Source organism: Pelobates fuscus, chromosome 5, assembly GCF_036172605.1.
Source record: "Pelobates fuscus isolate aPelFus1 chromosome 5, aPelFus1.pri, whole genome shotgun sequence".
Taxonomy (NCBI): domain Eukaryota; kingdom Metazoa; phylum Chordata; class Amphibia; order Anura; family Pelobatidae; genus Pelobates; species Pelobates fuscus.
In genome coordinates this window covers 1,544,932-1,562,297 of record NC_086321.1, presented here as the reverse complement: position 1 = coordinate 1,562,297, position 17,366 = coordinate 1,544,932, and the positions used below count along the sequence as shown (strand labels likewise).

Sequence of the window (17,366 nt, the reverse complement as noted above, 5' to 3'; positions counted from 1 at the left end):
TTGTAAAGTAGACCTCACTCGAAAAAGAAGACCTAACCACAGGGAACTAATCTTTTATGGAACAAAGCCATAAATTTCAGCTTTAATACAACAGCTGTATCAGACAGTGTCTCATATGGAAGATGCTACTTAGCCCCTTCCCTTGGGTGAATATTGTTGAATGTGCCACATGTTTTTAAGAGATTTGCCATTGGGATCAAACAGTGTTGAAGCTTTCCTATTAAGAAAGACCTGCATTATGTCTCGTTACCTGTGTTTCTGGGTCCTCGGCTCCCAAGCTGGCAGCACCCAATTTGACAGTTTCAGCTAGACGTGTGATGGTCGTCACAGAGGACTGAGCTGCCTGAGCAAGCTTCTCCTGACTGGAAGTGGCATTCTGGACCAGAACCTTGGTGTCTTCAACTAGGGCTTTAGCAGTTTTCAAAATGCCCTCCCTGTGAAAAAAAACATTATGTCCCTATATCCAACCAGCAGCCCTCCCTGTGTTATAAACATATTATACCCCTATATCTAACCAGCAGCCCTCCCTGTGTTATAAACATATTATACCCCTATATCCAACCAGCAGCCCTCCCTGTGTTATAAACATATTATACTCCTATATCCAACCAGCAGCCCTCCCTGTGTTATAAACATATTATACCCCTATATCCAACCAGCAGCCCTCCCTGTGTTATAAACATATTATACCCCTATATCTAACCAGCAGCCCTCCCTGTGAAATAAAACATATTATACCCCTATATCTAACCAGCAGCCCTCCCTGTGAAATAAAACATATTATACCCCTATATCCAACCAGCAGCCCTCCCTGTGTTATAAACATATTATACCCCTATATCTAACCAGCAGCCCTCCCTGTACAATAAAAATCTCTATAGCCAACCAGCAGCCCTCCCTGTGTAATAAAACATATTATATCTCTATATCCAACCAGCAGCCCTCCATGTGTCATAAAACATATTATACCCCTATATCCAACCAGCAGCCCTCCCTGTGTTATAAACATATTATACCCCTATATCCAACCAGCAGCCCTCCCTGTGTTATAAACATATTATACCCCTATATCCAACCAGCAGCCCTCCCTGTGTTATAAACATATTATACCCCTATATCTAACCAGCAGCCCTCCCTGTACAATAAAAATCTCTATAGCCAACCAGCAGCCCTCCCTGTGTAATAAAACATATTATATCTCTATATCCAACCAGCAGCCCTCCATGTGTCATAAAACATATTATACCCCTATATCCAACCAGCAGCCCTCCCTGTGTTATAAACATATTATACCCCTATATCCAACCAGCAGCCCTCCCTGTGTTATAAACATATTATACCCCTATATCCAACCAGCAGCCCTCCCTGTACAATAAAAATCTCTATATCCAACCAGCAGCCCTCCCTGTGTCATAAAACATATTATACCCCTATATCTAACCAGCAGCCCTCCCTGTGTTATAAACATATTGTACCCCTATATCCAACCAGCAGCCCTCCCTGTGTTATAAACATATTATACCCCTATATCTAACCAGCAGCCCTCCCTGTGTTATAAACATATTATACCCCTATATCCAACCAGCAGCCCTCCCTGTGTTATAAACATATTATACCCCTATATCCAACCAGCAGCCCTCCATGTGAAATAAACATATTATACCCTTATATCCAACCAGCAGCCCTCCATGTGAAATAAACATATTATACCCTTATATCCAACCAGCAGCCCTCCCTGTACAGTATACCACCATATTCAATCTTCACCCATAGGAAGCATTATACATTCTCATCATTTCTCTACATGGTAAGATATCCCCTCCCCTTCCAATCTGATACCTGTGATCAGCAAAGGTCTCCGCATTCTCACGGTTTAAAGTGCCAGCTGTGGCGAACATGATGGTCGTGTCCAGATCTGCGATGATGCCAGAGACTGCGCTGGCAGCTGTTATACAGGCCTGAGTGCCACGATTACCCGCCTGCAGCGCAGCCAGGACATGAGAAACCTTAAAGGAATGGATAGGTACAATATCACTGGGTGAGGAGATAAAGCAGAGAGGTCCTTCCTGGATTAAATCAGAACACAAACCTTCTCAGATACTCTGCGTGCACTCTCCATCAGTTCTTTCTTTGTGTAGCTGTCATTGGGGCTGCACTGCAAGGCTCCGGCATTGGTGACGAGTTGAGAACAACCGTGACCCAGCTCCTGAACCCGTTGCTTAATGTGAGATCCAATCTAAGCAGAAATGAAGGCAGAAACAGTCAGCTGCAAAAGCAAACGGCATTACACAGAAACAACACAAAACAGACCAAGTATGAACAAGAATTCATAAGCTAGACTAAAACACACACAAACTGTGGTGTCAAAACCACAAACCACAAGGGAAGCCTCTGCGCGTGCCCTTCCTGGGTGGCGGCCCATTTGTTATACTAATGCCCTTTAAGAGGAGCATTCGCGGATTGCTTCCCACCTCGTTTGGTTCCGGAACGAGGACCTCCCCAGTGCCCCTTGGAATGTTCACACCAATCAATAAGAACGTTGGCAACTTGCAACAAGGGAAGTAATTAATAAGTGCTCCCCTGGGTGGCAGATCGTATAAACGGGTGGTGGCTAGGGGGAGCAATCGTGTCCCGAAAGGAGACGCTTCCCTTGCCTGTTTTCACCCAGGGACCCCACGAACGGTGACTGTTCTGAGATTGGTTGGGGATACCCTTTAGGGACAATGGCGGTTTGGCAGGCTTTCTGTAACTGGGAGTCCATGAGACGGGAAGGTACAGAGGCTCCTGGGAGGAAGACCCCCTGGTAACCAGAGGTGGGTAACCCAGAGGATGGGTGGCTGGAACAGGGGACAAAGGAACTGGGATTCCGGATACGTTATACGACCCCTGGGAGAGGGAGGACCCTGGGAGGGGACATTGTCTTCATGTCTTATCCACCCCTTTGCATGGGGAAAAGTATAGAGCCGAATGTGGCCAATAAAGTTATTGTTGTACACCCAGGACTGTGTGTCGTCCAGGTTACTGAGTGGGAAATGGGTCTCTCTGTATTTTAACTGACTTTCATTTAGGGAAGGACGTGGCTAAGCAGGGACAACCAGTCGGAATGCTAGCAGGCCCGCTACAACTGGTGGCAAGCGGCGGGATCCCACGTCCCAGCGTTCAGTAGTCGTACAGACCCATGGACTACACCACTCTAAAGAGACAAACATTACACGACCTGGTGGAAGCCAGAGGGTTATAAGCTGGAAGTCGTAACAAGGCTGACCTGACTGCAACCCTAATGGAAGATGACCGTATACGCAGAGAGGCAGCTGTGCCCCAGCCGGAGGGCGACGAAGATGCTATGCGCAGAGAAGTCACCCGGCGCTCTATAAGGAGACCCCCTCAGAGGAAACCATGAACCAAATTCTCTCTGAGGTACAAGCATATGTCTTCGCCCCACAACCAGACGAAGGGCGGACCAGAGAGAGGTTCCCAGAAGGTCTGGCCATTCCGGCCCCAAAGCCCAAATTGCCCTTTGCAGCCTTCAAAGTGTTCAGGGATGCAGAAGAAGGCTGTTACAAACCGCCATTTGTAACCGGCCCTTTAAATGACAAATTGCCCTGCTTCCCTGGGTTGTGGAGAAGCCTATTTGCCAGCCTCCTTCCTCATGACTATGGCCCCTGGGAGATGGTGCCCCTGAAAACTTATGGACTTTTATTGGGTGTGTATGGCCCTTTAAGAACCGTCTCGGGACATATTGTGACTTTGTTGAACAATTTAAGACGGTGTCCCCAAACCTTTAATATACTGTGTCCCTGGCTTTATCCCACTTGGTTCAGTAAATGGGGCTTACTGAGCCAAGTACCACACAGGCGGACCACCCAGAATTGGAAGTGTGCAGGCAATTTACCTCCCAGGCTGTGAGGTTACTGCAGGTTAATTGCCGAGCACTGGGTGGCTGCAGTTCGTGCAAACGAACACGTGGCGGCGGCCATCTTTGTTCATTCGAACAAGGTCAGAGGTATGTGTAGCCAAATTCATGGAACTAAAATCGGCTACACATTTCCGCGAACACCGCTGACCCTTACCTTCTCCTACACTAAACTTTCAGGGAAGTCCCGTTCGAAGATTAGTTTTTCTGCATGAAATTGACTGATCGCACAGCCCAAATCTATGGAACTGTTTTGGGCAGGAAAATGTGCTTGCGGTCGGTCATAAAGGACTTCCACCTAACTTTTTATCCACTGCATGGATTTGGCTGATTTTCGAGAGTGTTTAAGTGTGCTGAATAATAATATGTAATTTCTATGAAGATTGGATGTATGGTTTTAAAGTTACAGTGTATGTGTAAAAACTGTATTTTTCCTGCTTGCGATAATTAAAACAGAATGACTTGACCCTCTAACTTGCAGCCTCGACTCATGTTTGTAGGGAGCAGCTATAATCACTTCAGGGATTGCTATGCTCTGCATGCTCCCTTTGCTACTGAGCTCTTGTAAGAGCTCTTGTTCCTGATCCTGCTTCGCTCTGCAGAAGGAAGAGAGATCACCCACTGGACCCTGGAGCCTGGTCGTAGGTCCAGGGTGGATAGCAGACAGCGAGATACTAGCCCAGCAGCGGTGGTTCGTGGAGTCTGCAGTACTTATGGTGTCTACGCAGTAGTTATGGTGTCTACGGTGCTGATGGTCCTTTGGTGAGCGCTAGGAGCATCCTTTCTACGGTCCAACTTCCAGCTAGCCTGGAGGCAACCGTAACAAAGGCATCAACGACTTCCTACAGGATTTCGAGAACCAGTGTCGGCCACACAGAATGGGTCACTATTTTGGCCAGGACGCTAACAGGGAGGGCTGTGAATGCCTACCGAGATGTACCAGCAGACAAGATCCAGGAGTACGAGTACGTCAAGGAAGTCGAACTAGCCCGGTACACGGTGACCCCGGAGTCGTACCACAGAAAGTCGAGAATGACTCCCATTCTGAGTGGGCACGCCGCATCGTCCGAGCCACCCAGAGCTGGATGGCCTTGCAGAAAGCCAAGACCCCCGAAGAGATTCTCCAGTTGTTCATGCTCAATCACTTTTACAATGGGCTCCCCACCGAGGTGCAGGAATGGGATGAAACCGACAGCCCAAGACCATGACCGATGCAGCCAAACGGGCCGACGAGTATGTGTATACTCAACGGTGCCAACACCTCTACCATCTACCTCTGGAGCTGGTAGCTCCCTCTACCAGCTAGCGACCCCCCATTCGACCTCTGCTACAACCCAACACCCACTACTGCCCTTAGGGCTTCCCGGTCAGGCCACACCCCCAGCGAGCATTCCCCGGGGCAGACGGGCTATGCTACCAATGCGACCAACCCGGCCACATCAAACCAAACTGTCCCCAAAACCGGCGCAGACCACAGTGGGTCACCCCCGTAGCCCCTCCTGTACCGCGAGCAGCAGCCCTCTGCTACCAAGCTGACACCACAGATTTCCAGAGCCCCAACGAAGACGTCTGCATGAGGTAAACCCAGTCCAGGCCGCCCATGATAACTGGGACCACCACAGGCAGCCAGTGCGGCTTAAAGGGTGCAAAGTCCAGGGGCTACGAGACACCGGAGCTACCCTCACTCTGGTGCAACCTCAGCTCAACCCAAAAGAAGAGAGGACAGCGGGGTACTGCCCATGTTCACCTTGACTGGAGCACTGGATCCCAGAGGATCGAAGTCGGTCTCATGGATCGGCTACCTGCAGAAGTGCTGCTCGGCAATGACCTGGGCCACCTCACCTCCACCTATGGCCACGTCCGGGCCCTTGATGAAGCTCACCCTCTAAGGACTAGGCAGCACGCCGGCAACCCCCAGCAAAGCTCACCCACGCTCGTCCCTACGCCCTGGCCCCTTTAAGGCGCCCCCCCCTGGCCAATCCCCCTACACCTGATCCCCGTAGCCACCCCTGCACGCAGACCCCGCTCCCCGAACCCCTTCCCTGGGATACCATGGCCAAGTTTGAGAGGGAGGTAGTGTCTGACCCAACCCTCCGGGCATGTAGGGACAGGGCAGACGGGTCGGGTAGGGAGAGAGGTACCTCTGGGAGCTAGGGCTACTGTACCGCATAGCGGAGAACAAGAAGTCGGGTACAGCTCCTACTACCACCAAGCAGTTGGTGGCACCCAGGAAATATCAACATGAGCTGCTGAAGATAGCTCACGATATTCCCCTGGCAGGGCATTTGGGACGGAGCTGGACCGAGAGTTGACGTACCCAAAACTTCTTCTGGCCAGGCATCTCTAAGGATATGAGGCAGCACTGCCAGACCTGTGATGTCTGCCAGAGAGAGTGGGGAAGCAGGGCGACCGGCACAAGGCCAAGCTCCAGCACATCCCCATTATCGAAGACCCCTTCGGCAGAGTAGCTGTCTATATCATAGGACCCCTGGCTAAGCCTAGCCCCTCTGGGAACAAAGATATGCTGACCATTGTGGACTACGCGACATAAGTGCCACATAAAAAAATATAAATATATATATATATATATCAGACATCACAAACTATTTACCCAAGGTTATTCTGATTTATTTATAGATCCATTTAACTGTCAATCTCTGCTAAATATTGGAGTAAAATGTATTACATTTTTTAATGATTTTTAACATACACAGATATAAGTATTTTGTAAACCTACCTAAATGTGTACCACCAGTATAAAAAAAATAAAGCATAATGTGTTCAGCTACATTTTCGGAGTTCAGTGATATTCCCAAAGTATGTCTTTGTCACTATTCTGTGAAGTTACAGCATCATATAGGAAACCAGGACTAGGTCAATTTTTACAGTCAGAATATTTATACATGTATTTGATGGACCTAGGTCTCATTTTGGGTCATTACAGCAGTTTGATTATTTAAATTGCCCTACAAACGCCTATTTGGGAAAGTAGACATTCCAGGAATTCTTATATGGTTTATATTGTACCGTAATGTAAACCATTTTTTTCAACAGTTTATGTCAAAATTTGTGGCAAAATGTTTATTCTTTATATATTACATTTTAACCGGAGAGTTTTCAAATCTCATCTGTGCTTATGTGATGAACCCCACACATTATACTCCGGACATTGTTTTGAATAAAACAATATCCGTAATGTATGACTGACACTATCTTGTAAAGTTACAGTGCCATATAGGAGTCCTGATCATTTTAGGTTTTACAGTTAGAATTTCGACTGATTATTTTCATGGGCCTATCCTGCATTTTGGTGGCGTTATAGCAGTTTGAAAGTAAAAATTACACCAAAACTTTATACCATTTAAGTAGACACCATGGGGTATGTCATACGGTATATTTTGACATTTATTATATAGCCATTTAAGCACCAATTTCTTATAAAATGTGTAGTATTTTATTTCCACTTTAAACATTTTTTTATTACATTGCAAGTTAGCGGTATAATTTGTACGCTTAATATGTGCTACTGTAATAAAAAATTACTAAATTGTGCTCCACTATATCTCCTACAGAGTGACCCTCTTTGCAAAACCTTGTCTTTTTTATGACAATACAGAGCTGAATTTATACCCTGCACATTACATTGAAAAAAAAGCAAATTGAAGATGGGGCTATGTTCCATTTTGTTAACTCAAATATTTAAATTAATCCATTAATGCATACAATTTTCAAAAGTGGACACCATGACGACTATTACATGATATATTTTGTGCTTTATTGTGGTGCCTTTTTTCAGTATATCTTTACCAAAATTTGTGGTATTCATTTTTTATTTTTTTGCATACAAATTGACTTTATCTACTTATTTTTCTAAATCTCATGTGCCCCATTGTAATAAAATGATCTTACTTATACTCTGCAGTGCTCCCGAGTACAACAATTTCTTATATGTATATAGTAACAATCTTAATCCTTAACCCCTTAAGGACACGTGACATGTCATGATTCCATTTTATTCCAGAAGTTTGGTGCTTAAGGGGTTAAAGGGACACTATAGTCACCAGAACAACTACAGCTTATTGAATTTATCCTGGTGAGTAGAATCATTACCTTCAGGCTTTTTGCTGTAAACACTGTCTTTTCAGAGAAAATGCAGTGTTTACATTACAGCCTAGTGATAACTTCACTGGCCACTCCTCAGATGGCTGTTAGAGATCCTTCCTGGGTCATGGCTGCCTAAAATGCATCCAAACATTCAGTATCTCCTCCCTCTGCATGCAGACACTGAACTTTCCTCATAGAGATTCATTGATTCAATGCACCTCTATGAGGAGATGCTGATTGGCCAGGGCTGTGTTTGAATCATGCTGGCTCTGCCCCTGATCTGCCTCTTTGTCAGTCTCAGCCAATCCTATGGGGAAGCATTGTGATTAGATCAGGCTACCACTTCTGATGATGTCAGCAGACTGCTTGTTTTGTTTAGGCAAACAGCATGCAGAGTTACAGCTTCAGGCTTGAATACAGTAAGATTTTTAATTAAGATTTTCGTATCCCCTGCTATGTTAATAGCTTGCTAGACCCTGCAAGAGCCTCCTGTATGTGATTAAAGTTCAATTTAGAGATTGAGATACAATTATTCAAGGTAAATTACATCTGTTTGAAAGTGAAACCAGTTTTTTTTTCATGCAGGCTCTGTCAATCATAGCCAGGGGAGGTGTGGCTAGGGCTGCATAAACAGAAACAAAGTGATTTAACTCCTAAATGGCAGTGAATTGAGCAGTGAAACCTGGGAAGCATGATATACACACTAAAACTGCTTCATTAAGCTAAAGTTGTTTAAGTGATTATAGTGTCCCTTTAATGGTAACTCACACTCTAATTCTAGTTATCTTAGTGATAACCTTAATCCCAATCTCAATCCTAACTTCATAAATCGTGTCGAAGTATTCCCTTTGCTAATGTCAGCAGAGGAATTGCCTTGTTGGCCTAATCAGAATCCTAATCTGAAAGCTAATCCCACTCCTAAAATATATTCTAAACCCAATCTTAACCCTTAATTTAATAATAATGCCAAGGGATTTCCCCAGCTAATATTAGTACTGATGATAGCAAAGGGAATTCTAAGCTAATAAAGAGTGATCTATTGGCCATTTTCCGTATGACAGGCTCATATATTTTACACTGAAAATAGAACGCCCAATGCATTGCGGCGTGAAGGACAACCCTCCAGGCACCATCGCTCAGCTGCAGTGTTCTATATGGATTTAAAGCAGTGCTGACTTTACCACTGCATGTAGTTAATCAAAACGTTTGGCACCACTTCCCAAAGTAAAGAGGAGAGCCACAGGGATATAACCCTGTTCACACTATATTGTGGTCCCCATTGAAAGAGCTGCATGCCGGTCTCACTCTGAGCTCTGCATGCAGCTCATCTGTCAGTCGGGTGTGAACAGGGATTTAACCTTTAAATTGAAAGGACTATCTATTGGTAGGACCAGCCTCCCGTGTTGACTTCAAGCTCTGCATGCAGTTAATCAAAAAGTCTGGGGCCACTAAAAATTGAACCAGCTAGAAGATGGGAGCCCCAGGTACTCATTGACACCTAGTGCTGCCTGGTGGGAGAGAGGATTTAACCCTTCTCACACCAAATCTGCGGGAAGTGTCATTAACGTAATGGCATGCCCTAACATCGTTAAAGTGTTAAGCATCAGGACAGGAACAATAATAAAAACATTATATAAAGTAGACGTGGTATATTCAAAATAGTCAGCATCCTAAACAAATTTAAGAACTTGAAATTAATATAATGAACGCACATACTACAAAGGGTTAATGTAGAACGTTGACTGACTAAAGTGGGGTAACGAAGAGTGCGGACAGAACGGAGTGGGTTAACGTAGAATGCGGACAGAACGAGTGGGTTAACGTAGAATGCGGACAGAACGAGTGGGTTAACGTAGAATGCGGACAGAATGAGTGGGTTAACGTAGAATGCGGACAGAACGAGTGGGTTAACGTAGAATGCGGATGAACAAATGGGTTAACGTAGAATGCGGATGAACGAGTGGGTTAACGTAGAATGCAGACAGAGTGGATGGGGTTAACGAAGAACGCGGAGAGAATAAAGTGGGTTAACATAGAATGCGGACAGAGTGGAGTGGGTTAATGTAGAATGCGGACAGAGTGGATGGGGTTAATGTAGAATGCGGACAGAGTGGATGGGGTTAATGTAGAATGCGGAGAGAATGGAGTTAATGTAGAATGCGGAGAGAATGGATGGGGTTAACGTAGAATGCAGGCAGAATGGATGGGGTTAACATAGAATGCAGGCAGAATGGATGGGGTTAACATAGAATGCAGGCAGAATGGATGGGGTTAACATAGAATGCAGGCAGAATGGATTGGGGCCCTTAGGATTGTACACTGATGGACAGGATTCACTGTGAATGATCTCAGATACAATAAAAGAGCATTGTTTGGCACAGCCATCTCACCTCCTCGTTCTCAGCAGTCATGGCTGCTGGCTTGGCTTCATGAGCAAGCTGTCCATAGTCACTGGTAAGCTGGTTTGCTAAGGTCCCCAGTTCGTCAGGGTTGGTGGTAGACTTTGTGACCTGAATGATGTAAAACATGGGATGATATTAAACTTCCACTATGCAGAATGTGTGAACGAGGGAATATTAACATGTCTTTCTCTGCCCAACAAAATGAGTAACGTGTCAGCAAAGAACAGAGTTATGAGACTTAATCAAGATGTAATAAATCCTAGCAGTGGACGGTTCCAAACCTATGAACCAGCTATTCTGGCATGGATGATGTAGACCGTGGGCCAGCAATGGGTTAGATAAGGGGTAGTCAACCGTTTAATACCTAGCCCCCACGTTTGTATCTTTGTTGATGGTAAAATTTCCTTACCGCCCGCGCCTCACTAACTAATTTTATAGCGCAAGTTACATTTGTTTTCTTTTTTTAGAAAGGAAGGTTTTTTTTTTTTGTTTTTTTTAAATATGTACTTAAATGTATCTATTTTAATTTCTCCATTTTTCTATTCTACTTTTTTTCTATGTGTGTCTGTGAGGTGCTGTGTGTGTGAGTGAAGGGGGCAGTGTGTGTCTGCGAGGAGTGCAGTGTGAGGGGGGTGGCAGTGCATGAGGGGGGCAGTGCATGTGAGAGGGCAGTTTGTGCGAGGGGTGCAGTGTGTCTGTGTGAGAAGACAGTCTGTGTGTTTGTGAGTGGACAGTCTGTGTGTTTGTGAGTGGACAGTCTGTGTGTTTGTGAGTGGACAGTCTGTGTGTTTGTGAGTGGACAGTCTGTGTGTTTGTGAGTGGACAGTCTGTGTGTTTGTGAGTGGACAGTCTGTGTGTTTATGAGTGGACAGTCTGTGTGTTTATGAGTGGACAGTCTGTGTGTTTGTGAGTGGACAGTCTGTGTGTTTGTGAGTGGACAGTCTGTGTGTTTGTGAGTGGACAGTCTGTGTGTTTGTGAGTGGACAGTCTGTGTGTTTGTGAGTGGACAGTCTGTGTGTTTGTGAGTGGACAGTCTGTGTTTGTGAGTGTGTCTGTGAGAGTGGACAGACTGTGTGTGTGTGTGTGTGTGTGTGTCTGTGAGAGTGGGCAGACTGTGTGTTTGTGTCTGTGAGAGTGGACAGACTGTGTTTGTGTCTGTGAGAGTGGACAGTGTGTGTGTGTGTGTTTGTGTATGTGAGCATGGACAGTGTGTGAATGGACAGTGTATGTGTGTGCGCGAGGAGTGCAGTCAGTACAGTCAGTGTGTGTGTGTGTGTGTGTGTGTGTGTGTATGTGTGTATGTGTGTGTTTGTGTTTGAGTGTGTGTGGGAGTGTGAAGGGTGCAGTGTGAGTGTCTGGGGGGTGCAGTGCATGTGAGAGGGCAGCTTGTGTGTGTGAGGGGTGCAGTGCATGTGAGAGGGCAGTTTGTTCGAGAAGTGCAGTGTGTGTGTGTGAGGGGGCAGAGCGTGTGTGTGTGAGGGGGCAGAGCGTGTGTGTGTGTGAGGGGGCAGAGCGTGTGTGTGTGTGAGGGGGCAGAGCGTGTGTGTGTGAGGGGGCAGAGCGTGTGTGTGTGAGGGGGCAGAGCGTGTGTGTGTGAGGGGGCAGAGCGTGTGTGTGTGAGGGGGCAGAGCGTGTGTGTGTGTGAGGGGGCAGAGCGTGTGTGTGTGTGTGTGTGAGGGGGCAGAGCGTGTGTGTGTGTGTGAGGGGGCAGAGCGTGTGTGTGTGTGAGGGGGCAGAGCGTGTGTGTGTGTGTGTGTGTGTGAGGGGGCAGAGCGTGTGTGTGAGGGGGCAGAGCGTGTGTGTGTGTGAGGGGCAGAGCATGTGTGTGTGTGAGGGGCAGAGCGTGTGTGTGTGTGAGGGGCAGAGCGTGTGTGTATGTGTGAAGGGTGCATAAGGTGTGTAGGTGGGTGAGATGTGAAAATATACCTTAATGTCTGCCCCTCCCTTCTTCTTACCTTTTACCAGGGAGGGGGGGGCATAATGCTGCAAAGCCCTGGTGTTCACTTTGGCTCTGCATGGGTCATAAGGGGAGATGAAAGGATCTCCCCTGCGAGCCTTGGCCCATGGCCATCAAGGCCAACAGGGAATTTTCCGCAGAACCCACCACCGCCCACCAGAAATACCAAAGGGACCAATTTGACTACCCCTGGGCTAGATAAAGGAGGAGAGAAGTCACTGGTACGCACCATTTCCTGGACAGTGACAGCAATAGCCTTGGCAGTCTTCACCATAGTGGTCTGATAATCCACAAAGGATCCCTCGGGTTCTCCAGCAGGCTCTTCATCCAGCTGCAGGAAGGAAGCCACCACATGTAAATAAGAAATATTTCACCAGCTCCATACTGTGCCATGTTTGTAAGCAGACACACCTTATTAATGGCTTGGGTAATCGAGTCCACCATTCCTCCAACTGCACCTGCTGCACTTGCGGCTTCATTCAAAGTCCCAGTGAGGTCATCCACAGCCTCGTGCATCATCTGTGCAGCTTCATCCAAGGCTTCCTGAGTGTGAGCTGCCACCTAGATCATACAGACATTAATGCACCATTTACTGACAGTAAAGGCCAACACAAGACCGCACTATAGGTTTACTAATGTGACTAAATACTACTTTACAGATACCTGTAGGTATTAGAGTGATATAGAAAGGGAAGTAGATACCCGGAATAGCCTTCCAGTAGAAGTGGTAAATGCTAACAGTAACAGTAATATAGAAAGGGTAGTAGATACCTGGAATATCCTTCCAGTAGAAGCGAAGCGGTAAAGGTGAACAGTGATAAAGAAAGGGTAGTAGATACTTGTAATAGCCTTCCAGTGGAAGCAGTTATGGCAGACAGTGATGTAGAAAGCCCAGACCCTGCTAATTCCTGTTACCTTGGGGTTGCCACCTGCTTCTTTGGCTGTGTAGAGCATCTGCAGGGCGGACTCTGCAAGAGTTTTAGTTTGGTCCAAGAGGTTCATCTGCTGCTGATGGTTGATTGCCTTGGAAGCAGCTCCGATGGCAGCATGAGTCAGAGGCTCAAAGTACTGTGCCATCTGGGACACCTGGGAGGATGGAAAGGCAAGGGTTGAGTTTAAATACACACCTATTATACCAATAAAGAGTCGCTTATGTTGGAGATCCATTGGCATGCATCCCATGACATCCAATACCTTATGTCCAAGTTGGGATGAATCTGCTCGTGCAGCTGCTGCCACAGGTTCAATAAGATTACTAATCTCTTGTACGGAGGTCTGCATCTGGGTGTGCAGCGCCTGAGAACAGAGAATGCGTGAGGGGGGAAAAAATAAAATAAGAAAACTTCTTTCCATTCTCTAGGTTTTGTGGTTCACTCACCTCCTGTGAGATGCCTTCTCGTGGTGCTAATTGCTGACTGATGGCTTCCAATGAGGCTTGGTCCAGCTCTCTCACTGTTTGATTCAGAAGCTCAATGGCCTGGTCGCATTCCCTCTGCCCGGGTGCTTTGTCCCTAGGGAGGTAAAACTGAGCTACCAATGTCTGGCTAAAAGAACTAACATTAAACATGACTTTGCCATAGAGGACAAATTCCAGTGTTTACAAGAAAACAGGAGGATAAGGAGACTGACCAACCCAACCTGCTGGTTCCCGCAAATAAGTAAAACTCATCCATAGTACTGGACTGATGGCAAGCTAAAAATGTGCTAACACCAATAGGCCAGTGAAAATAATAAATAAGAAAATAAAACTGCCCAAAGAACAAAATAAAGTAAGAGAAACATTCATTTTTGAGCTACCTGGAGGAGAGGGCCATAAAACATCTGTGTGGTGGAAAAGCAAGGTGTTCCTATCAGTGGACACCAACCATGGTAAGGCTGACAGAAATTAGCGACTCCTGTCACTATTCAGGTTTTAACATCACGTTAAGGAGATAAGTCTCCAATGACCGTCCCAGAGCTAAGTACAACGTGGGAGTACTGGCTCTGCAGACACCGACCTGGACAATGGGGTCAGTAGGATAAATATACAGGTTGGGAAGAGGATTCCTGTCTCCTGCAGGAGAGGTATGTGCACATCGGTAAAGGGAAATAGAGCACTAGTAAGCAGAAGTTCTGTGTGTGTACAGCTAGTAGATAATTACATTGGTATTTATTTCTCTGCAGCTTACCTCATATTAGTGATTAGTTTTTTGATGGAGTCGGAAACTGTGCGTGAGTGCCCGGCCAAAACAGACCATTGAGGAGGATCTTTAGGGTTTGCAGCGAGAGACCGGGCTGTCTGTATTAGACCAGAAGAGCTTTCCAGCATTGTTTTAGCAGATGAGAGGATTGGTTCCATGGCTCGAAGTCCCTGATAGAAATCAATTTAATAAAAATGTTTGGAAACCAGTAATGGAAGAAAGGCCAAGGAGTAAAAATAAAAAACAATACTCACTTCTGAAGAGATCTGAGCTGGCACACTGGCAAATTCGGGATTAGAAGCAAAAGCCGTGAGGTTCTCCACAGCTTGAATGAGTGGCACAGTGGCATCACGGCATTTAATCCTATTCTCGTCATTAAATGCTCCGTCCAAAGCCTGTGGGGAGAAAGAATCTCAAACAGATCTGCACCAGCCCATGCTGTGATATCGAAGATGGCTGCCTTCCCCTCACTTTAGACATAGGGCCCATATCAAGCGAAACTCCTACAACAAATGCAGAGAATTTCTCTGCACAAATAGTCATTTCCACTCACCGGTGTAAACAATAATAGTTTAATAAGTACAAAGCTCAGAGTTGAAGATCCCCTTTGCAGCTATGTTTAAAGTGACCATTCAATAATATAAGCAGAACACAAACACTTAGCCAGGTATAATCACTTGGGTTGGCATTGTAATAGCAGGCACAGGACAATTCTAGCTCTAGGATACTACGTAGTCATTAAAAGTTACTTGACAATGCAAGCCTGCCTGGAGGGTGCATAGTACATTCAACAGGGGTGGATTCCTACTCACCAGCACAACATTTTTGCTGGTCATTGGTTAATGCTAAATTAAAATTTTGAGTCCTGGTTGGCATATTAGCAATTCGTCTGGCACCCCAGCACTTGCATATAGCTTGGGTCCTTACCTTAATTGTTTTTACAAGGTTTGCTGTGCTGTTTGCCACTTCCTTAGCTGACTGGACAAACTGCCTCTTGGCAACAGGGTTTGACGTGTGAGTGGACGCCAGGCGGCATGCGTTGCACAGCGCAGATGTATGCTTTGCTACAATGGTGGCCGCTGACAAAACCTAAATAAAAATAGTAGAATCAGTGCTTGGGTAGGTGTATGTGTCTATATTCCAAGCATGCTACCTTTCACGCACAGTAATTGCCACCTTAGTGATGCCCTGGCTGTACGATTACAGGGTATTTGGTGCCATGTTCTAGGTAGGAAATCAATACTTGTGTACTTCTTCCAACTTGAAAGCTTTTACTCACTTGTGACTGGGTACAGGCTGGGTCTCCAAGGTTCTGGCAAGCCATCTGGATGGCTTGATTGGCTCTAGCAAACTGTGTGGGGTCCACAAGGCCCTGCTGGCCAGCACGACTGTTGGGGTCAGATACTCCCACAAGGTACGCAGCCTGAAAAAATGAGATCCATCTGACATAAGACAGGAGGGAAAAGAAACAGACACTGGGCTCTGTACTGTCCAATAAATACCTGTGCTGCAGCCTCAGTCAAACCACACAGAGCTTTGGATGCTGCACTGACAGATTCACCAAACTCGGGCAGATTGCTGGTCTTGGCGTTCTGAGAGATGCCAGCCATAGACTCGCCAAGCACCTGAGCAAGAGGACCACAAAATACTTAAAAGATCATGAAGACTGGGATCGACTCTCTATTGAACTCATTGCTATCAGGGCGTGGGATCGATTCTCTATTGAACTCATTGCTATCAGGGCATGGGATCGAATCTCTACTAAACTCATTGCTACCAGGGCATGGGATTGAATCTCTACTAAACTCATTGCTATCAGGGCATGGGATCGAATCTCTACTAAACTCATTGCTATCAGGGCGTGGGATCGATTCTCTATTGAACTCACTGCTATCAGGGCGTGGGATCGAATCTCTACTAAACTCATTGCTATCAGGGCATGGGATCGAATCTCTACTAAACTCATTGCTATCAGGGCGTGGGATCGATTCTCTATTGAACTCACTGCTATCAGGGCGTGGGATCGAATCTCTACTAAACTCACTGCTATCAGGGCGTGGGATCGAATCTCTGCTAAACTCATTGCTATCAAGGCGTGGGATCGATTCTCTATTGAACTCATTGCTATCAGGGCATGGGATCGAATCTCTACTAAACTCATTGCTACCAAGGCATGGGATCGAATCTCTACTAAACTCATTGCTATCAGGGCGTGGGATCGAATCTCTACTAAACTCATTGCTATCAGGGCATGGGATCGAATCTCTACTAAACTCATTGCTATCAGGGCGTGGGATCGATTCTCTATTGAACTCACTGCTATCAGGGCGTGGGATCGAATCTCTACTAAACTCACTGCTATCAGGGCGTGGGATCGAATCTCTGCTAAACTCATTGCTATCAAGGCGTGGGATCGATTCTCTATTGAACTCACTGCTATCAGGGCGTGGGATCGAATCTCTACTAAACTCATTGCTACCAGGGCATGGGATCGAATCTCTACTAAACTCATTGCTATCAGGGCGTGGGATCGATTCTCTATTGAACTCACTGCTATCAGGGCGTGGGATCGAATCTCTACTAAACTCACTGCTATCAGGGCGTGGGATCGAATCTCTGCTAAACTCATTGCTATCAAGGCGTGGGATCGATTCTCTATTGAACTCACTGCTATCAGGGCGTGGGATCGAATCTCTACTAAACTCACTGCTATCAGGGCGTGGGATCGAATCTCTGCTAAACTCATTGCTATCAAGGCGTGGGATCGATTCTCTATTGAACTCACTGCTATCAGGGCGTGGGATCGAATC

The 17,366-nt window shown here is 46.1% G+C and overlaps 1 protein-coding gene across 3 annotated transcripts in view; it reads right to left on the bottom strand.

Annotated features, from left to right (window-relative positions):
* Positions 1–17,366, bottom strand: part of LOC134610547 (talin-1-like) — a 99,219-nt gene that overhangs the window by 14,137 nt on the left and 67,716 nt on the right. For all 3 annotated transcript variants that reach the window (XM_063453514.1, XM_063453516.1, XM_063453515.1), the window contains 14 exons: positions 16,059–16,181; positions 15,836–15,979; positions 15,484–15,645; positions 14,811–14,951; positions 14,545–14,726; positions 13,755–13,887; positions 13,571–13,672; positions 13,292–13,462; positions 12,788–12,937; positions 12,606–12,707; positions 10,408–10,527; positions 2,090–2,236; positions 1,840–2,006; positions 251–434 (listed from right to left, as the gene is read on the bottom strand). In XM_063453514.1, the coding sequence (XP_063309584.1) occupies positions 251–434; positions 1,840–2,006; positions 2,090–2,236; positions 10,408–10,527; positions 12,606–12,707; positions 12,788–12,937; positions 13,292–13,462; positions 13,571–13,672; positions 13,755–13,887; positions 14,545–14,726; positions 14,811–14,951; positions 15,484–15,645; positions 15,836–15,979; positions 16,059–16,181 (2,028 nt within the window). The remainder of the gene's footprint in view (positions 1–250; positions 435–1,839; positions 2,007–2,089; positions 2,237–10,407; positions 10,528–12,605; positions 12,708–12,787; positions 12,938–13,291; positions 13,463–13,570; positions 13,673–13,754; positions 13,888–14,544; positions 14,727–14,810; positions 14,952–15,483; positions 15,646–15,835; positions 15,980–16,058; positions 16,182–17,366) is intronic.